Source organism: Numenius arquata, chromosome 1, assembly GCF_964106895.1.
Source record: "Numenius arquata chromosome 1, bNumArq3.hap1.1, whole genome shotgun sequence".
In the NCBI taxonomy this organism is placed as follows: domain Eukaryota; kingdom Metazoa; phylum Chordata; class Aves; order Charadriiformes; family Scolopacidae; genus Numenius; species Numenius arquata.
The window spans coordinates 16041853-16056243 of record NC_133576.1 but is presented as its reverse complement, the minus strand read 5'-3'; the positions used below and the strand labels follow the sequence as shown (position 1 = coordinate 16056243).

General features: G+C 39.7%; 1 protein-coding gene across 1 annotated transcript in view; it reads right to left on the bottom strand.

The window, feature by feature from the left end:
• The window catches only part of CFAP44 (cilia and flagella associated protein 44), a 46495-nt gene extending 33005 nt beyond the window's left edge, over positions 1-13490 (bottom strand). The window contains exons 1-10 of the mRNA XM_074152259.1: positions 13475-13490; positions 7754-7846; positions 6718-6895; positions 5775-5937; positions 4873-4975; positions 4337-4553; positions 2671-2785; positions 2004-2168; positions 786-941; positions 152-199 (exon numbers count right to left, since the gene is read on the bottom strand). Of these exons, the coding sequence (XP_074008360.1) occupies positions 152-199; positions 786-941; positions 2004-2168; positions 2671-2785; positions 4337-4553; positions 4873-4975; positions 5775-5937; positions 6718-6895; positions 7754-7846; positions 13475-13490 (1254 nt within the window). The remainder of the gene's footprint in view (positions 1-151; positions 200-785; positions 942-2003; positions 2169-2670; positions 2786-4336; positions 4554-4872; positions 4976-5774; positions 5938-6717; positions 6896-7753; positions 7847-13474) is intronic.
• Positions 13491-14391: the final 901 nt, after the last annotated feature.

Genomic DNA, 14391 nt, shown 5'->3' with positions numbered 1-14391 from the left:
AAAAAAATAAAAACATGTTTCCATGCTAAAATCTTCAACTTTGCAGCTTCATAAGACACAAACTTCATTCCAGACGCGTGCAATATAGTTAAAGGAAGTTATTGCAAAGGAACTGAAGAAATCAGAAGACAGAAAAAGAAAACAAACTTACCATATTAGAAAAAGTCAAATCGAGCTTCCAGATTGCTCCATTGGTATCCTGAAGAAGAAGAACAAAACATGTAACTTGAATATTTTGAAACTCAATTTGGAAATAAAACTGCCCACGGTAACTCCTTAAAAATTCCTTAATGGTTATTGTGAAACAATTGAATGTGGTGATGTTGGTCTTATCAGTCCTATCCATCAGTCCAGGATAATATAACCTGGATAATACCTTTTGACATTCTCCTATTCTTATGCAGTTCTGGCTCTGAAAGGCAGAGTCTCACATGTTACTATACACTAAAAATATAGAACAGAGTATCATAGCATAGTTCAGTTCAGCAGGAAGGGACCTACAATGACAATCTAGTAATGACCACTTCAGAGCTGACCAAAAGTTAAAGCGTATTATTAAGGACGTTGTCCAAACGACTTTTAAGCACTGACAGGCATGGGACATAAACTACCCTTCTAGGAAGCCTGTTCCAGTGTTTGAAAGAAGATGATGATTTTATATATGTATCTATCTATATATGTAAAAGAAATGTACTGATTTGTAATGGATTCCTACTGTTACTTAACATCACCTCCCTTATTCTGTGTTTCTCCACAGAGGTGTTATGTACTTGAATGTACCTTACCTGAGCATACCAAACGGGTTGTCCAGAGTCATGAATTTTTGACATGAAACTCAGACTGACATTCCTGCCAACATGAAGTTCATTCATAGGCTCCACTTCCAGTAACCCTGTGTCATCCACAGAGTCAGCAGCATCTATTGCCTCAAAATTCCATATCTTCATGGCGTTAGAAGCATTAAAAAAAATGGGGTTTTATAAGGCCAGGTTATGTTTTCATACACAATTAATATGGAAATTCAAAGTTATAAGAAAGCAGGGGAGCATAGATTCTACAGGTAAAGTAGGAAACCTGTCATATTTGCCTTGCTGCTTTGAATGTAACCTAGAACAGTGACAATCAGCAGACTACTATCTGATATATTTGGGTGCAATTCAAATTAAATGTCAAAGTTCTCTGTCCAATTCTGAAGCAACAGTAGCTTAAATTCAGCCCTGGCACTAGTAGAGCTATACATGGCAGCTTCAGAACTATAGAGAGTTAAATGATATCTGCCTGCTCCCAGAATTGCTCATGCAGCGCAGAAGAAAGAATGGGAAATCTAACACATCCGTGTTCTGTTCTTTGGGATAAGGACAAGACATCAGTCGGCACCCTTATAACCAAGTGCAAAAAAGATTGCAAAATCCTTGATAACTGATGGGTGAGATCAGAAACTGGTGGTATAGATAAGGAAAACTTTTGACCTTAATTTATAGAATTATCTATTAACCTCAGGATGCTTTTTTTTTTAATTGTTCCTCTATTTCAGTATACATATCTCTGAGATGCTAGTAAATTTCCATGTCGTTTTAACATTAATAATCTGAGCTTTCAAATACTCAGAAAATTAATTTCAAATATGGCTGTTGTTTATCCTTTGAAAGAACACCAAATGTATTAATAGGCCTGAAAATTATAAAGATTAACCACAACTACACATGAAAAAAGTTACCACAGAACAAAGCTGTTAGAGAATCACCGAAAATTATTCTGATTTACTAGAGTAAAAGGTGATTTATTTACTACTATTAAACAGAATGTTGCATGAACACTATCCAGTTAAAACATATACACCGTGGAGATGTGCTCTTATTCTGTTTGTTCTCAAAATTCATTCTCAGAAAGAAACTGTACTTCAAAATTGCCTCCATAAATAAGCCCAGGTAACGAAAACATGTAACATGTACCTGCTGACCACAAATTTGCACACCTAAAGGCAGAACAGAATTAAAACTCACCCGAATGAAGCCATCTTTTCCAACAGTGACAAGTTCTCCTTCATCCAGAATTAACTGGCTGACAGGGCCACTGTGACAGGGCTTGTGTCCAGCTCGACAGAGCTCTACTTTAATGAGGCCGCCTTCCCAAAGCAGCAAGTTGCCCCACTCAGTCCCCGAGATAACCTTCAATGCAAGTGATGATAAGCACATAAACACCTGCACTTAACCATGCAGAAATATTGGCAAGAATTGGTTAACATTTGTGGCTTCCTTCCATTAAAGCATTAAATTGATAGCAATGTACAGATATTTGCAAGAGAGGGCAAGAAGATTCAATGTTTTAAAATGTGACATGATTTACATGCACTAAAATGGTTAAAGATTAGGGCTAACAGTCTTTGTATTTCTTTACACTAAGGCTTTCACTACCCCATAAGAGAAGCCTTCGCTCTAAGCCAACAGAGATCTTTTGTCTGGGAATTACAATACTAACCATACTTTTCAATTATTAAAAAGCAAGCCAGGTTTTTGGCAAATTAAAGTCAATATTAGCTTATCAGAGCAGTGCATTGAGGGATTAATTCAAATCACTTTGAAGCAAATAGTAACTCTCCAACTTACTCGCTAGACTTTATAGCAAAACCTGAGAGGGAACATAAAATCAATTAAACTTTTTCTTACTTACCTTCCCATCAGGCAACTCCACATAACCTATAATGTCGGTCACTGCTGTTTTTCCAAACCTGCCCAAAGCTCCTTGTAACTTGAGACCGGTGAATGTGAGAGCCATCTTCCAGAACCTGAGTATAGAAAAAACACCATGCTCTTGATAAAAGATTTCCTAAACACACTCTTCAGACCCTCTCAGACATTGTAATAATCTTACCAGGGATGCCTCTGAGGTAAGGTCTGTTCATTTATTATTCTTTTTCACAGGAGACCTTGGATTTTTCTTTTTAAAATGAGATAAAGCCTTGTAACTGCACAAACATTTCCCTATACTACCCCTATGAAAAAGCTAGGAGAGGTATTTGGAACAGGCAGAATGAAGATTAAACTTCTATTTAAAATTGATAAGTGTAAAATACATAGCTACATCTTACCAGCTACAACCAACACATGTACTTAGGGATACCTATTTTACTCTTGCTGTCTCCAGTGTATGATGCTCAACTTTGTAAATACAAGGGACTAAGGTCTTCACTGAATTTCATTCAAGTACCGCCATGGACTTGAGCTTGCCTTTAAAATCTCACTGAGCCAAAGGTTTTATCCTAGATCTTCACAGCTATTTCTATTTTATCATTATATTTTTAGCAGTATGAAACATAACTTTAAATTACTACATTACAGAAAAAATAACATCTACTACAATTAGGGATGGTTCACTCTGTGTGCAGGAGATTACACTTAAGACAGGCGTTGGAAATTGGAATTTGACACCACCTTTGGGTGAAAGGTCATGTTTATCATGTTATAAAAACTATGCCAGAGTTTATTAAAATTATTTTAGCTCAAAAGAAAGTTTATAAGGGATTTTGTTTTTTCAGATTTCCATAATTGATGTATTCTAAACCACACTCGTTCTGGATCTAAATAAACATTTGCTATTTCAGATCCACTTTGCAACCAAACTATAGAGCAAATCTCAGATTTTGATGTGATTCCTCTGTTAAAATTTAGAGAAACTTCAGATGTGTTATAATTTTAAAGGTATCATTTCAATTACAATAGCATCCAAGTCATATCTTAAGTCTCTGCTGTATTAACATTGAATACTGGATAAATAGAGAATACAAAGCTAATCCCTGTCCCAAAGAGCTTAAAGTTGTGGGTTATTTTTTATTACAAAAGGATCCAGAGAATCCCTTACCAGAGAAGGGAGTGTATGGAAGCGTATCTTTTGTAAGGCTTCCTTGCAGGCTTTTGGTGGTATCAGGATTTCTGATCCATGGCTTGGCAACCAGTTTTAATGGCTGCCCAAACAGCAGATGAGTTCAAGAAATCAAAGGTAGAAAGCCCAGAAGGCACAGGAGGCATATGTGCTATGTTACCAGCTAGAAGACATGCATATATTAATATTTTTTACTAACTCTCCCTGATGCTTGTTGAAATTACAAGAATTGAGCCAGTGGTACTGACATTCAACATCAAGCACCATATTTTTGCACAGCAAAGTGGTTAAAAGATTTGGCTGCCTGATTTGAACTTTCTCATCTTTGTAATTGTAATGGCCGGGTAAATAGCATTTCTCGCTGGTCCATGTTTGCTAGCAATACATTCCTGTTAGTCATCTTCTACATGTTATGACTTTAGAGGTGATATATATTAATCCTAATCTGTAAACCTACCTGATGTGTCCCACTCCAGATGTAGTTAACTGCTCTTCATTATCAGCAGAAAATGTGACCTTGTAGACATCCTGTGAAAAAGCTTTTGACCTCAACACAATCTTTTCTTGTTTCCAGTCCCAGATAGTCAGCATGTAATCAGGACTGCTCCCAATACTGGCCAGCAAAGTGCCAGCATCATTGAAATCACCAAAAACATAAGCTTCCTCTGTTCCACCTGAAGAAACATACAAACCCCAGTACACACACACAGAAAAGAAGAAGAAACAATAGGAAAATCTACTTAGAGGGAGCTCAACTTTCACTGCAGTTATTTTTTCCACTAGGTAATAGCTCTCAGTTGGCTATTTCTACTAACTAAAAGTTTCCTCCCATACAATAATGAAAAATCTTGAAAGCAGAGTTTTCTATTTTGCTTTGAACGACCGAATGTTGTATTTCCTTCTAAACTTCTAAACTGATCCACTACTCCATCTGCTGGGATCTACAAACACTGGCCCACTTGTGTAAAATGAAAATAAAACTTTTTACACTACCTTGTAGTATTCTGTAGGGCCTCAGTGAAGGATAATCGTAGATAATGAGGTTTGGCTTCTTTCCTTTTTCTCCTACTGCAAAGTACTGCTTAGTAGGGTGTGCCTGGGAAAAGCAAAAGTCCCATTGCATGCTGTAATGACACCTTTGTCTCTATACTACTAGTTATTGAGGTATTATATTTACTCACTCATTAGTCAAAAGATATTGCCATAAATACTAGGTTGCATTTTTCTGTGCGTTTATTCTGAACAACTGCCAATCTACTGCTCAATATTAGCATGAAGGTACTATGCATTTAAACCATTATGCACACAAAATGCTATATTGCACATATAATGCAGAACCATGACAAAGTGTGAAATAATTTGCGTTATTATGCATTCTTTTACTGTTCCTACCTCAGTCAACTCAATAGCTGATCTTTCCATGAGCAGGATTTGTGTAAGCAGCCATCTACTTCAGCAGGCAGCTGCAGAAAAGCCATCCTGAATGGCGTTGTTCTGAAGATATAAAGATGTACCATGATTCCCCAGAAAAAGCTGCTTTCAATGGGGCAGAACAGTCTGAGGCTGGTATTCTGAAAGCCTTGCTCAGGGGGAATACAACTGAGAGGTGGCAGAGCCCTTCACCGGGCTTCAAATGCAGAGAGAGCATTTGAGAGTTACTAAAGTGAAACCAGATACTTCAGCCTAGGACTTAGGTATGCAGGTATTTGTCCTCTACCAATTATGTTGATGGACTGAGTAGCCCACACTGCATAGTCCACACATCCCCCTAATCAATACCAGACTTTCTTATACATATGCACGTGCAGCTGTAGAAATCTTCCATCAGGCAACCAAGTGAACATTTCACTTCTAGAAAGTGACTAATATCCTAAAACATGAAACAAAATCCATACCGTGATAAACCCAATTCCACCACCACCGCTGCTCCGGATATAACTTTGAGATTTAGTTTTCAGGTCCAGGAGCACCACTTGGTTGCCTGCTATATAAATCAGTGTTTTGCTATCCATCGGCAGCAGGTTTACACTTCTGGTGCAGTCGTATCCAAAAGAATGTCTGAGAACAGTTCAATAAGGAAAAGATTTGACACTGACTTTCTAGAAAAGTTTACTAAGTGGATAGAAACACTTAAACCAGAACTGAAATGGGAATACTGAATCTGGTGACTAAAAGCCTGATGACAGGATATAGTTTTGTTCAGTATACAGTGAAGGTAAAATATATCAAGCCTCTATAACTGAGGGGAAGACACAAGTGAAGAGCTTCTAAAGTTCATAGTCCATCCTTTCATCTCCACTACAGGGCTACACCTCTTGCCTCTGCTGGATCCTTTGGGACTGCAAGGAATTCATATTCTATCAGTACTTTCTTTTCAAACAAAGTGTAAGAGATGTGCCTCAGATTACTAGGAACTGTTTTACAGAAATGAGATCAAACCAAGGAAATGCTCAAGCTCATCTGTCAAATGTTTACAGGCAGATGTAGAGAAGGGAAAATCCAGTCTTCAATAGCAACTTCACTGTGTCTCAGAGAAAACCACCAGCACTTGTTAAAGTCACATATCATATCCTACTTGACTAGCAAAGGACTTACTGTAGCTCTTATTTGAAGGGCATCACTTCCTTCATTCTGACAGTTAAGATCTTCAAGGTCAAGACAACATTTAAGATTAAATTCACCCAGAACCATAACTGGTCAGGATTCTTATGTGTGTCTCAACCAAATGTATCCCACTAATGCTACACAGGCTACTCTAAATCAGACAAGTAGAATTTTAAGAACATATAATAAATATCCTTATCTTTAAATTTGCACAGCCCTCAACAGAAAGGATACTTAAGAGTAAGAAGATTAATTGGTATCCCAGAGTCTTCAGTTACAAATGGTCGTGAATATATATCTTCATAGTTGTAGAAGAAAGTTTCCGAGATTTTCTTTTCTACCTTTTCAGGCTTTTTTTGTGCCTCCAAGAGTACTTCACTATTATCTTCCTCTTCCAAAACGTCTTCTGCATCTTAGAAGTGGGAACATAAAGGAAATTTACATTGACGATAAATTTTAGGGTCCTTGCTGATATTTGCAAGGGAAGGATTCACACATTCCGTGCCTCCTTCAACAGAATAAGAGGCACTCCATAGCTCAAAACAGGCAGACCATGTCTTAGTAACAACTTGTCCTGGAACAGCCTGTAACAAGCACTCCCTCAGACTTCTAAAAACTACACTGTGAATATTCAAACCTGAAGAATTTAAAGAAAAATTTTGAGACTGTTTTATAAAAATTGATTTTAAAACTCTAGACCTAACAAAGTAGTTCAGTTCAGCTTTGCGTGGTGTTTAGATCTCAGCTTTAGAAACCAAATAAAGTTTAAAGTGTCTCTTTTCAGTAGCTATTGAACACACATAATTATACAAAATAATTAGTAAAAACACATACAACAGACCACCATAAGACATCATTGTCCTCAAAAAGGCATACTGCTAATGTGTAACCCAGTGTAGTTCATTGTTGGACTGCAGTGCAGAATACTGTCAACCTGACTTCCAACTAGTCATAAGCACTTGTTAAAAGTACCTTTCAGTTTGATACCTCAACTCAAATCCCCATTACCTATTTTGTAAGCTTGTCTTGACTTTTTTCTCTCCTAGGTGTTCTATGAAAAACAACCAAAGGGGTCAGAGACCAGCCATGGGAAAGTGCAAAATTTAGTACATACGGTAAGCCAACTGAAAGGGAGCAGAGAAACTCAGTAACTGTAACTTGACGGCACTGGTCTGAGATGCTGTTTGTAACAATAACAGTGAAAAAATGAAAACTAGAGTAGTGGGATTTTTAAGGTGCCAACATCTCCTGAGTGGAAAGCAGTACTCACCAATGTTCTCAATGTCTGATTCCACTTGCTCTACTTCTTCCTCCTGTTCCTCTGCAGTTGATGATTCTTTTGGAAGACTAGTTTTGCTTTCTTCTGCAAACGACAATTGGAATTACTCTCTTGGGTATTAATTCCTTTCACTAATTTGCTCATACCTATCATGTTAAATAAATACATAGTTTCATAGTAGTAAGAAAGAATACCTTCTGCCCAACAATGGACTTCCTGCTGTGTAGCATTAAGTCTAGTGAGAAGTTTGCCTTCAAAAAAACATAGTTTAAAACTTAGGGGAAGGAAACACACACATCCTATAACAGGAAAAAGGTATAATAGGAAGATCAAACAAATGCCACAAGTAATGCAGCGTCAAAGCGTCAAAAATCCTTCCAAAGTTCCACAGGAGACTCACTAGTGGATTTTGTTGTCCATGCTGCCTAGATCTAGTGTGTTAGATGACATGCAGAACACCTGAAATAAACACTGGAGAGGTGTTTCAAGATGAAAATGGTGTTAGAAAGAGAAATACAGGTCTCTCGATGAAAGAGACTGCTCAAGTTGATTAACTGATTGCAGTACTAGCTACAGAGATAGGTCTAAGCAGCAAAAATTTTCAGGGGAGAGTCTTTATGGGCTGAGGGACAGCGGGAACTGCAGACAGAGTGGACAGCCCAGAACTTCACTGGAAGTGGTCATCTTTGAGCAGAATCTAAATGAAATTTGGCAACACCAAGAGCAACTGAAGATGAACACATACTTGTAAGGAAGGGGGTGAGTTGTGGGAGAAGCCAGAAGCTACTGTAGGTTCAATATTGAAATCACTATATAACGGCGGGAAATATATTGAAATCACTATATAACGGCGGGAAATGCTCATGGACACCACTGTGATCTGCCTGTGCACCTTCTGCTTGGTTCTCATCACCTCCTTCCTGTTCCCTTGGAAAAGATGTCATGACCTCTATACCTGGTAGTGGTGAAGAGGAACTTTTAGTATTTTTGCCTTCATCTGCTGCTTATATCATTTTCATTTCCTCTCAAAATTCTCAGATTATAAGAGTGCTACAATTTCACTAGTTACCATTGTCCTCTGGAGTAGGAAAGATCCAATTTTTTTTCATATAAAAACAAAACACATTGATTATTTATATAAATGTCTCTGAAAGAAGCAAAAAAAGCAGAAGCATTGTTCTTATTCTAAATTTGTTCTGCCTTTTGATTTCAAACACGGTCTCTATTACCAAATAAAACACCTTAAAATGAACATTGAAGCAATTTTGTACAAATATTACAGCTATAAAATATTATCAGAAATCAGAAAGTTCACAAGTGGAATGTAAAGAAACCTTAATATTCAGAATAACAAATATAGGCAGGATGCAAATGAATCTCTTTTTACATGTAAACCTGACTTTGATACCAATAAAAAGGTCCTAAAAATGCATTTCCTATTTCTGGCTTTGGCTCAGAATCCATTTGGGAAAAGATTTTTTGAGGCATTTCAGACTTTTCAGGTATTTCAGGAAAGGCAAAGCGTCCAAACATAATGCTATCCACCAGAAGGACACTGAGGGCAAAGAAATATTGTAGACATGTCATTCTTGTCATTATATAGTCAACCTGCCCTACTAAATCTTCATCCAAAGGTTCCAAGTCTCTACCAGAAAGACTTTCCTGCATAATTTCATTTAAGAATTAAAATTAGTTTTTACCCCTCAAGACTGCTGAGAAAACTTTGAAAATAGACATGCAGAAAGTTTCACATTCAGAAAACAAATCAAAAGAAAACAGTTGCAATATATCTCAATATATTTAAATGAAATTCATGAGTTTTAATGGGGTAACACAACTGATATCACTAAGTTGAAGAAATAGTTACAGACTAGTTGCATAAATATATAGTGGAGTGTTCAGAGACCTGAATTCTAATTCCAAACCCGGTAATGATGTGTACAATTTGTATCAGCCATTTCACCTCTGGCTGTCTCAGTTATCTCTTGTGAAAAATGAGATAATAATACTTACCCATCTTAGCAAAGTGTTTTGATATCCATAGAGAAAAGTGCTATAAAATTTCAAATTATTGTAACTAATTAGCAATCATTTATCTTCTAAAAATTAAGACTATCATAGTTTTCATTATAAATTAATTCCTATCTGGAAAATGCTTTAGGCTGAAAGAGAGTATGAACATTTCTGCCTGCGTTGATATCTGGGTTCTAGTTAAAGCAAGCTATTGCAAAGTTCACTGTGCATATTATTGTGATGGTGTTCAAGCACTGTGCCAAAACAAATTTTGAAATTAAAGACTCTGAGGAGGCTCAAAGGGGGCACACATCTACTTTGATTGCAGATTCTGAGTTTCAAGGGCTGACTGATCCAGAAAACTTTTGTGTAAGTTCACTGTGACAAAGGTATGCTTCTCTCTGAACGCTGATTTTCTTTTCCTGTATTTTTTTTTGAGACAATTTTCCTAAATAAGCTAGAATTAAGGCTTTTGATACTGAAAACTGAGATAGTGCCAAGTAGAACAGGTGTGAAGTGGGAAAAGAAACCCAAGTTGCAAACAGACATTTTTGCCAAGCATAATTATACACTATGCCTGACCGGAACAGTATTACTTTTCCCCCCTTGTCTTAATAATTCAAGATACTGACCTGAAACGCTGTACCAGATCCACATCAGTTCCATCACTTCACTTTCTAAGAACTCATTCAGGAGTGAATGAATTCACTGAATCTGAAGATTTTCTTTGTTTCAGTGCCCGGTGCTATAAGCTGTGAATTTCAGCTAAGCTTCATTTTCTTTCAAATTGCCTTTCTCTTAGCTATGTTCCTAAAAGCCACAGCTCATTTCAGAATGGAGAAATGTGTTCATTCGGGTATATTCTTTCAGTTATTCCAGAACTAAGATGTTTCTTGGCAATTTTGCTGCTACGCAAGATCCTTATATACAGAAGCTTCTCAAAAATTCTCAGTAAATTTGGACATTAAGAGATTTATTGTCTCAGATAATTGTCTCATTTATTCAAAATACAAGATAATTAAATCAAATGGGTGTTTATTTGATAACACAAACAAATGCAGTGAGATGACACCACTTCCTTTGTATTTTGTCGTCCTACATTTTTCCTGTTTCCAGAAAAAGGTGTTTAAGTGTGTAAGCTTCATAAATGCAGTGCTTGCCTTCACAAACCCCCTGACTGACACTTCAACTGCATAAAATGCATCAAATTAAATAATGATCAAAACATGACCTATGGTTTTCCTTTAGAAACTGAACATATCTAATAGTTATTATTTTAAGCTGTCTGCCCCACCATTAACTGTGTGACTGTGCTTAAAAGACATCACCTACCTCACCTCAGGTTCTGTATCTACAGAAGAGTGATAATCAGTTTTGCCCACTAATTCAGGATATGTAGAAATAAGGAACTCTTACTGCAGAAGATAACTGCAGTGCTGTCAGTACCGGTAATAAACAAGAGATTAAAAATTCATCTCTACACTGTGCTACTTCTGCAGGATTTCATTTTTTGGTTCATTCCAAAACGTGCAATTTTTTATAGAAAAGCTTTGGTTATTGGCGGGCTTTGAAAAAAAAAAGTCACTTTTTCTTTCCTTCAGGACAGGTTGTCTTGTGTGTTATTCCTTTACTTGTTTTTATTCCACATGAAGGAACTCAGTTTGTCCCAGGACTTCATTTTGCTTCATCGCTTCCAATCCACCACAGAATCAAAGAATCACATGGGGTTGGAAGGGACCTCTGGTGATCATCTAGTCCAACCCCCCTGCCAGAGCAGGTCCACGTAGAGCAGGTTGCACAGGAACTTGTCCAGGCGGGTTTTGAATGTCTCCAGAGAAGGAGACTCCACTACCTCCTTGGGCAGCCTATTCCACTGCTCTGCCACCCTCAAAGTAAAGAAGTTCCTCCTCATGTTTAGGTGGAACTTCTTATATTCAACACTATGAGCCTTACAGACTACGCTCTGCTTTCTTTCTGGCCTGGGTGTAACACTGGCCTGATGTAACGATTGCAATGTTTGGCTATCATAAGGCGTGACTGCCATGAGGAATTACATACTAATCATCTGTTTCAGGCCAAGGCATCTTCTTCAATTCTACCTCTGCTTTGGATGCATCAGATTTCTTCCCATCTGCCAACTTCTGCTTGTTTAACTCATCTTCAGAAACAGTCCCCTCAACAGTTTTTCTTCTGAGTCTTCCATCTATTTATGAAAACCAGCATGCCATTGAAAAATTTTCTAAGCATTCCTTTTAGCCTTCAGGCCACATTAGAGTATATCAGTGATTTAGTGGGCAGCTGATGCGCGCAACATGAGTTTTGCAAAACTTACTTTCATTCAGAAAAATTTAAAGTCCTTTAGTGCTTCTATACACAAAAAAAAAAACAAAACTATCCAAGTGTAAATCAGGCATAGCTATCCAGTGCTGTCTGTGTATCATTATCAGAAAGAATTACCACAAAATCAGTAATAAAAGTCAGTTTTAGGCGATTGACCCAAAATCCCAAGGAAGAAATTTTTTGTACTAGAGAATATTGCTGTCTCTCTTACAATAGCTAGAAGACTTGAGAGCAAGGACAATAGTAGAACATATCGATTCTCACAGCAGTTAAGGTTAAGTATATAAATTATTTACTAGTCAGAGACTGAGACAGCAAGGATAAAGCTACATAGCGGGATCTAGACACATTGCCTTTATCATAAGCCCATTGTCTCTTTCCTCCCCCACTATCAAAGAGGGAAAAGTGGACAGGACAGCCCTGCTTAGAACCTCACTATTGCTAGGTTGCACACATTCAAAGTATTTTCCTATAAAATTAGGAGAAATAAAACCTAACTCTAATTTCCAGCCTTACAACTAAAGTAGTCCTCTGTATGATCCAGATGTCCTAGCTCTGTCTCGTGCAAGCAAGAGTTTCAAGTCTCTTAAAGTCTGCCTTGTGAATAAAGGTTACCAGGTTTTTATTAAGCAGAAACATGATCGGGTGACATCACCACAGTTACTTATTAACTTACAGCATAAAGGAAAATCATAAAAATGAACATGGGGACAGTGCCACAAATGCAACAGGTAATAAAATTAACTGCCTCACACATGATAAAGAAAAATCAACAAGAGCAACATTTCAAATGAAGTATGGGGTGGTCTATCTCAGCACCAGAACATTCATTCCTGAAGCCAAGCGTCTGCATGAGAACAAAGCCTTTTGTTTTCCAAAAGCCTCTGTGTAGGATGACTGGTCCCACATAGACTTCAGCACGCAGAGGTGATGGCGCCAGCCTTGCGGAGAGGAGCAGGCCCAGCACTGCCTCTGCCTGACACTCTTCCAAGGCCGCCTTCCACCCGGGCACCAGGAAAAGGCCATGGCGAGGCAGAAGCGTCCCGTGACCGGCTATTTTGCCGGCGACAGCAAAGGGGCACGCAGGGGACACCCGGAGCACTTCAGGGAGAGGAGGGAAGGGAGCGTCCGAGGGGCCATGGGGCGGGTGCCATAGAGGGGACTCGGCGGGGGGCTGTGAGGAGCCGCCCCGGCAGCGGCGGGTGCACGAGGAGCGGAGTGGCTACCCGGGGGCAGATCCGTGGGACGCGGGGACAGGCGGGGGCCTGCGCCCCCCCCCCCCCCCCCCCCGAAGGGGCGATGCGGTGCGTTGCGGAATCGGAGCGGGCCCTGACCCGACCATCCCCACTACCCCCGTACCTGGGGCCGCCTCCATCGCGGCGTTACCGGTTTCCAGGCAACCGGGCAGTCGGCGCGCGAGGCGCTCCGGGAGCTGTAGTGCGGCGGGAGCGGTGCGTGCATGCGCCGACTCGGGGGGCGGGAGGGGCCGTCGGGCCGCAGCGGGGACTGGCACCTGCCGGCGGCCATTAACCGGTGTAAGGGCCGGGGCTGAGCGGGGGCGCACGGCAGCTCCGACTCTGCCATAAGTTAGAGGGGCTGGTGGGTGTTTGTTGTGGGTTGTTGGGTGGGGTTTTTTTTGCGTTAAAGCAGCAGAAGGAGCTGGGGTTGTTTATCCTGGAGAAAAGGAGGCTGAGGGGAGACCTCCCTCTCTACAACCACCTGAAAGGAGCTTGTAGAGAGGCGGGGGTCGGTCGCTTCTCCCAAATCACAAGCGATAGGACAGGAGGAAATGTCCTCAAGTTGCGCCAGGGGAGGTTTAGGGTGGATATCAGGAAAAAATTCTTCACCAAAAGGGTTATCAAGCATTGGAACAGGCTGCCCAGGGAGGTGGTGGAATCGCCATCCCTGGAGGTGTTTAACGGGTAGACGTGGTGCTGAGGGACACGGTTTAGCGATGATGTTGTCACTGTTGGGTTCACGGTTGGACTTGATGATCTTAAAGGTCCCTTCTGACCTAGGCGACTCTATGATTCTTTTAGCCACCGTTGCCATCTTTTCCGAACTCAGCGGGAAAACGAAATTAATTCCTTAAACTTTCTGCCCGCAAGACGAAGCGAGCGCTCCCGGGCGCCGGCCAGTTCCCCAGACGGCAAGAGCTCGGGTGAAAGCACCTATCTGTGCCCGTACCCTCACATACACCTGTGTGCCCATTTGGCTTTTTTAATATTTATTTTTATTTTATTTTATTTTTAAGCAGTTTCTGAAGCCGGCGGCCG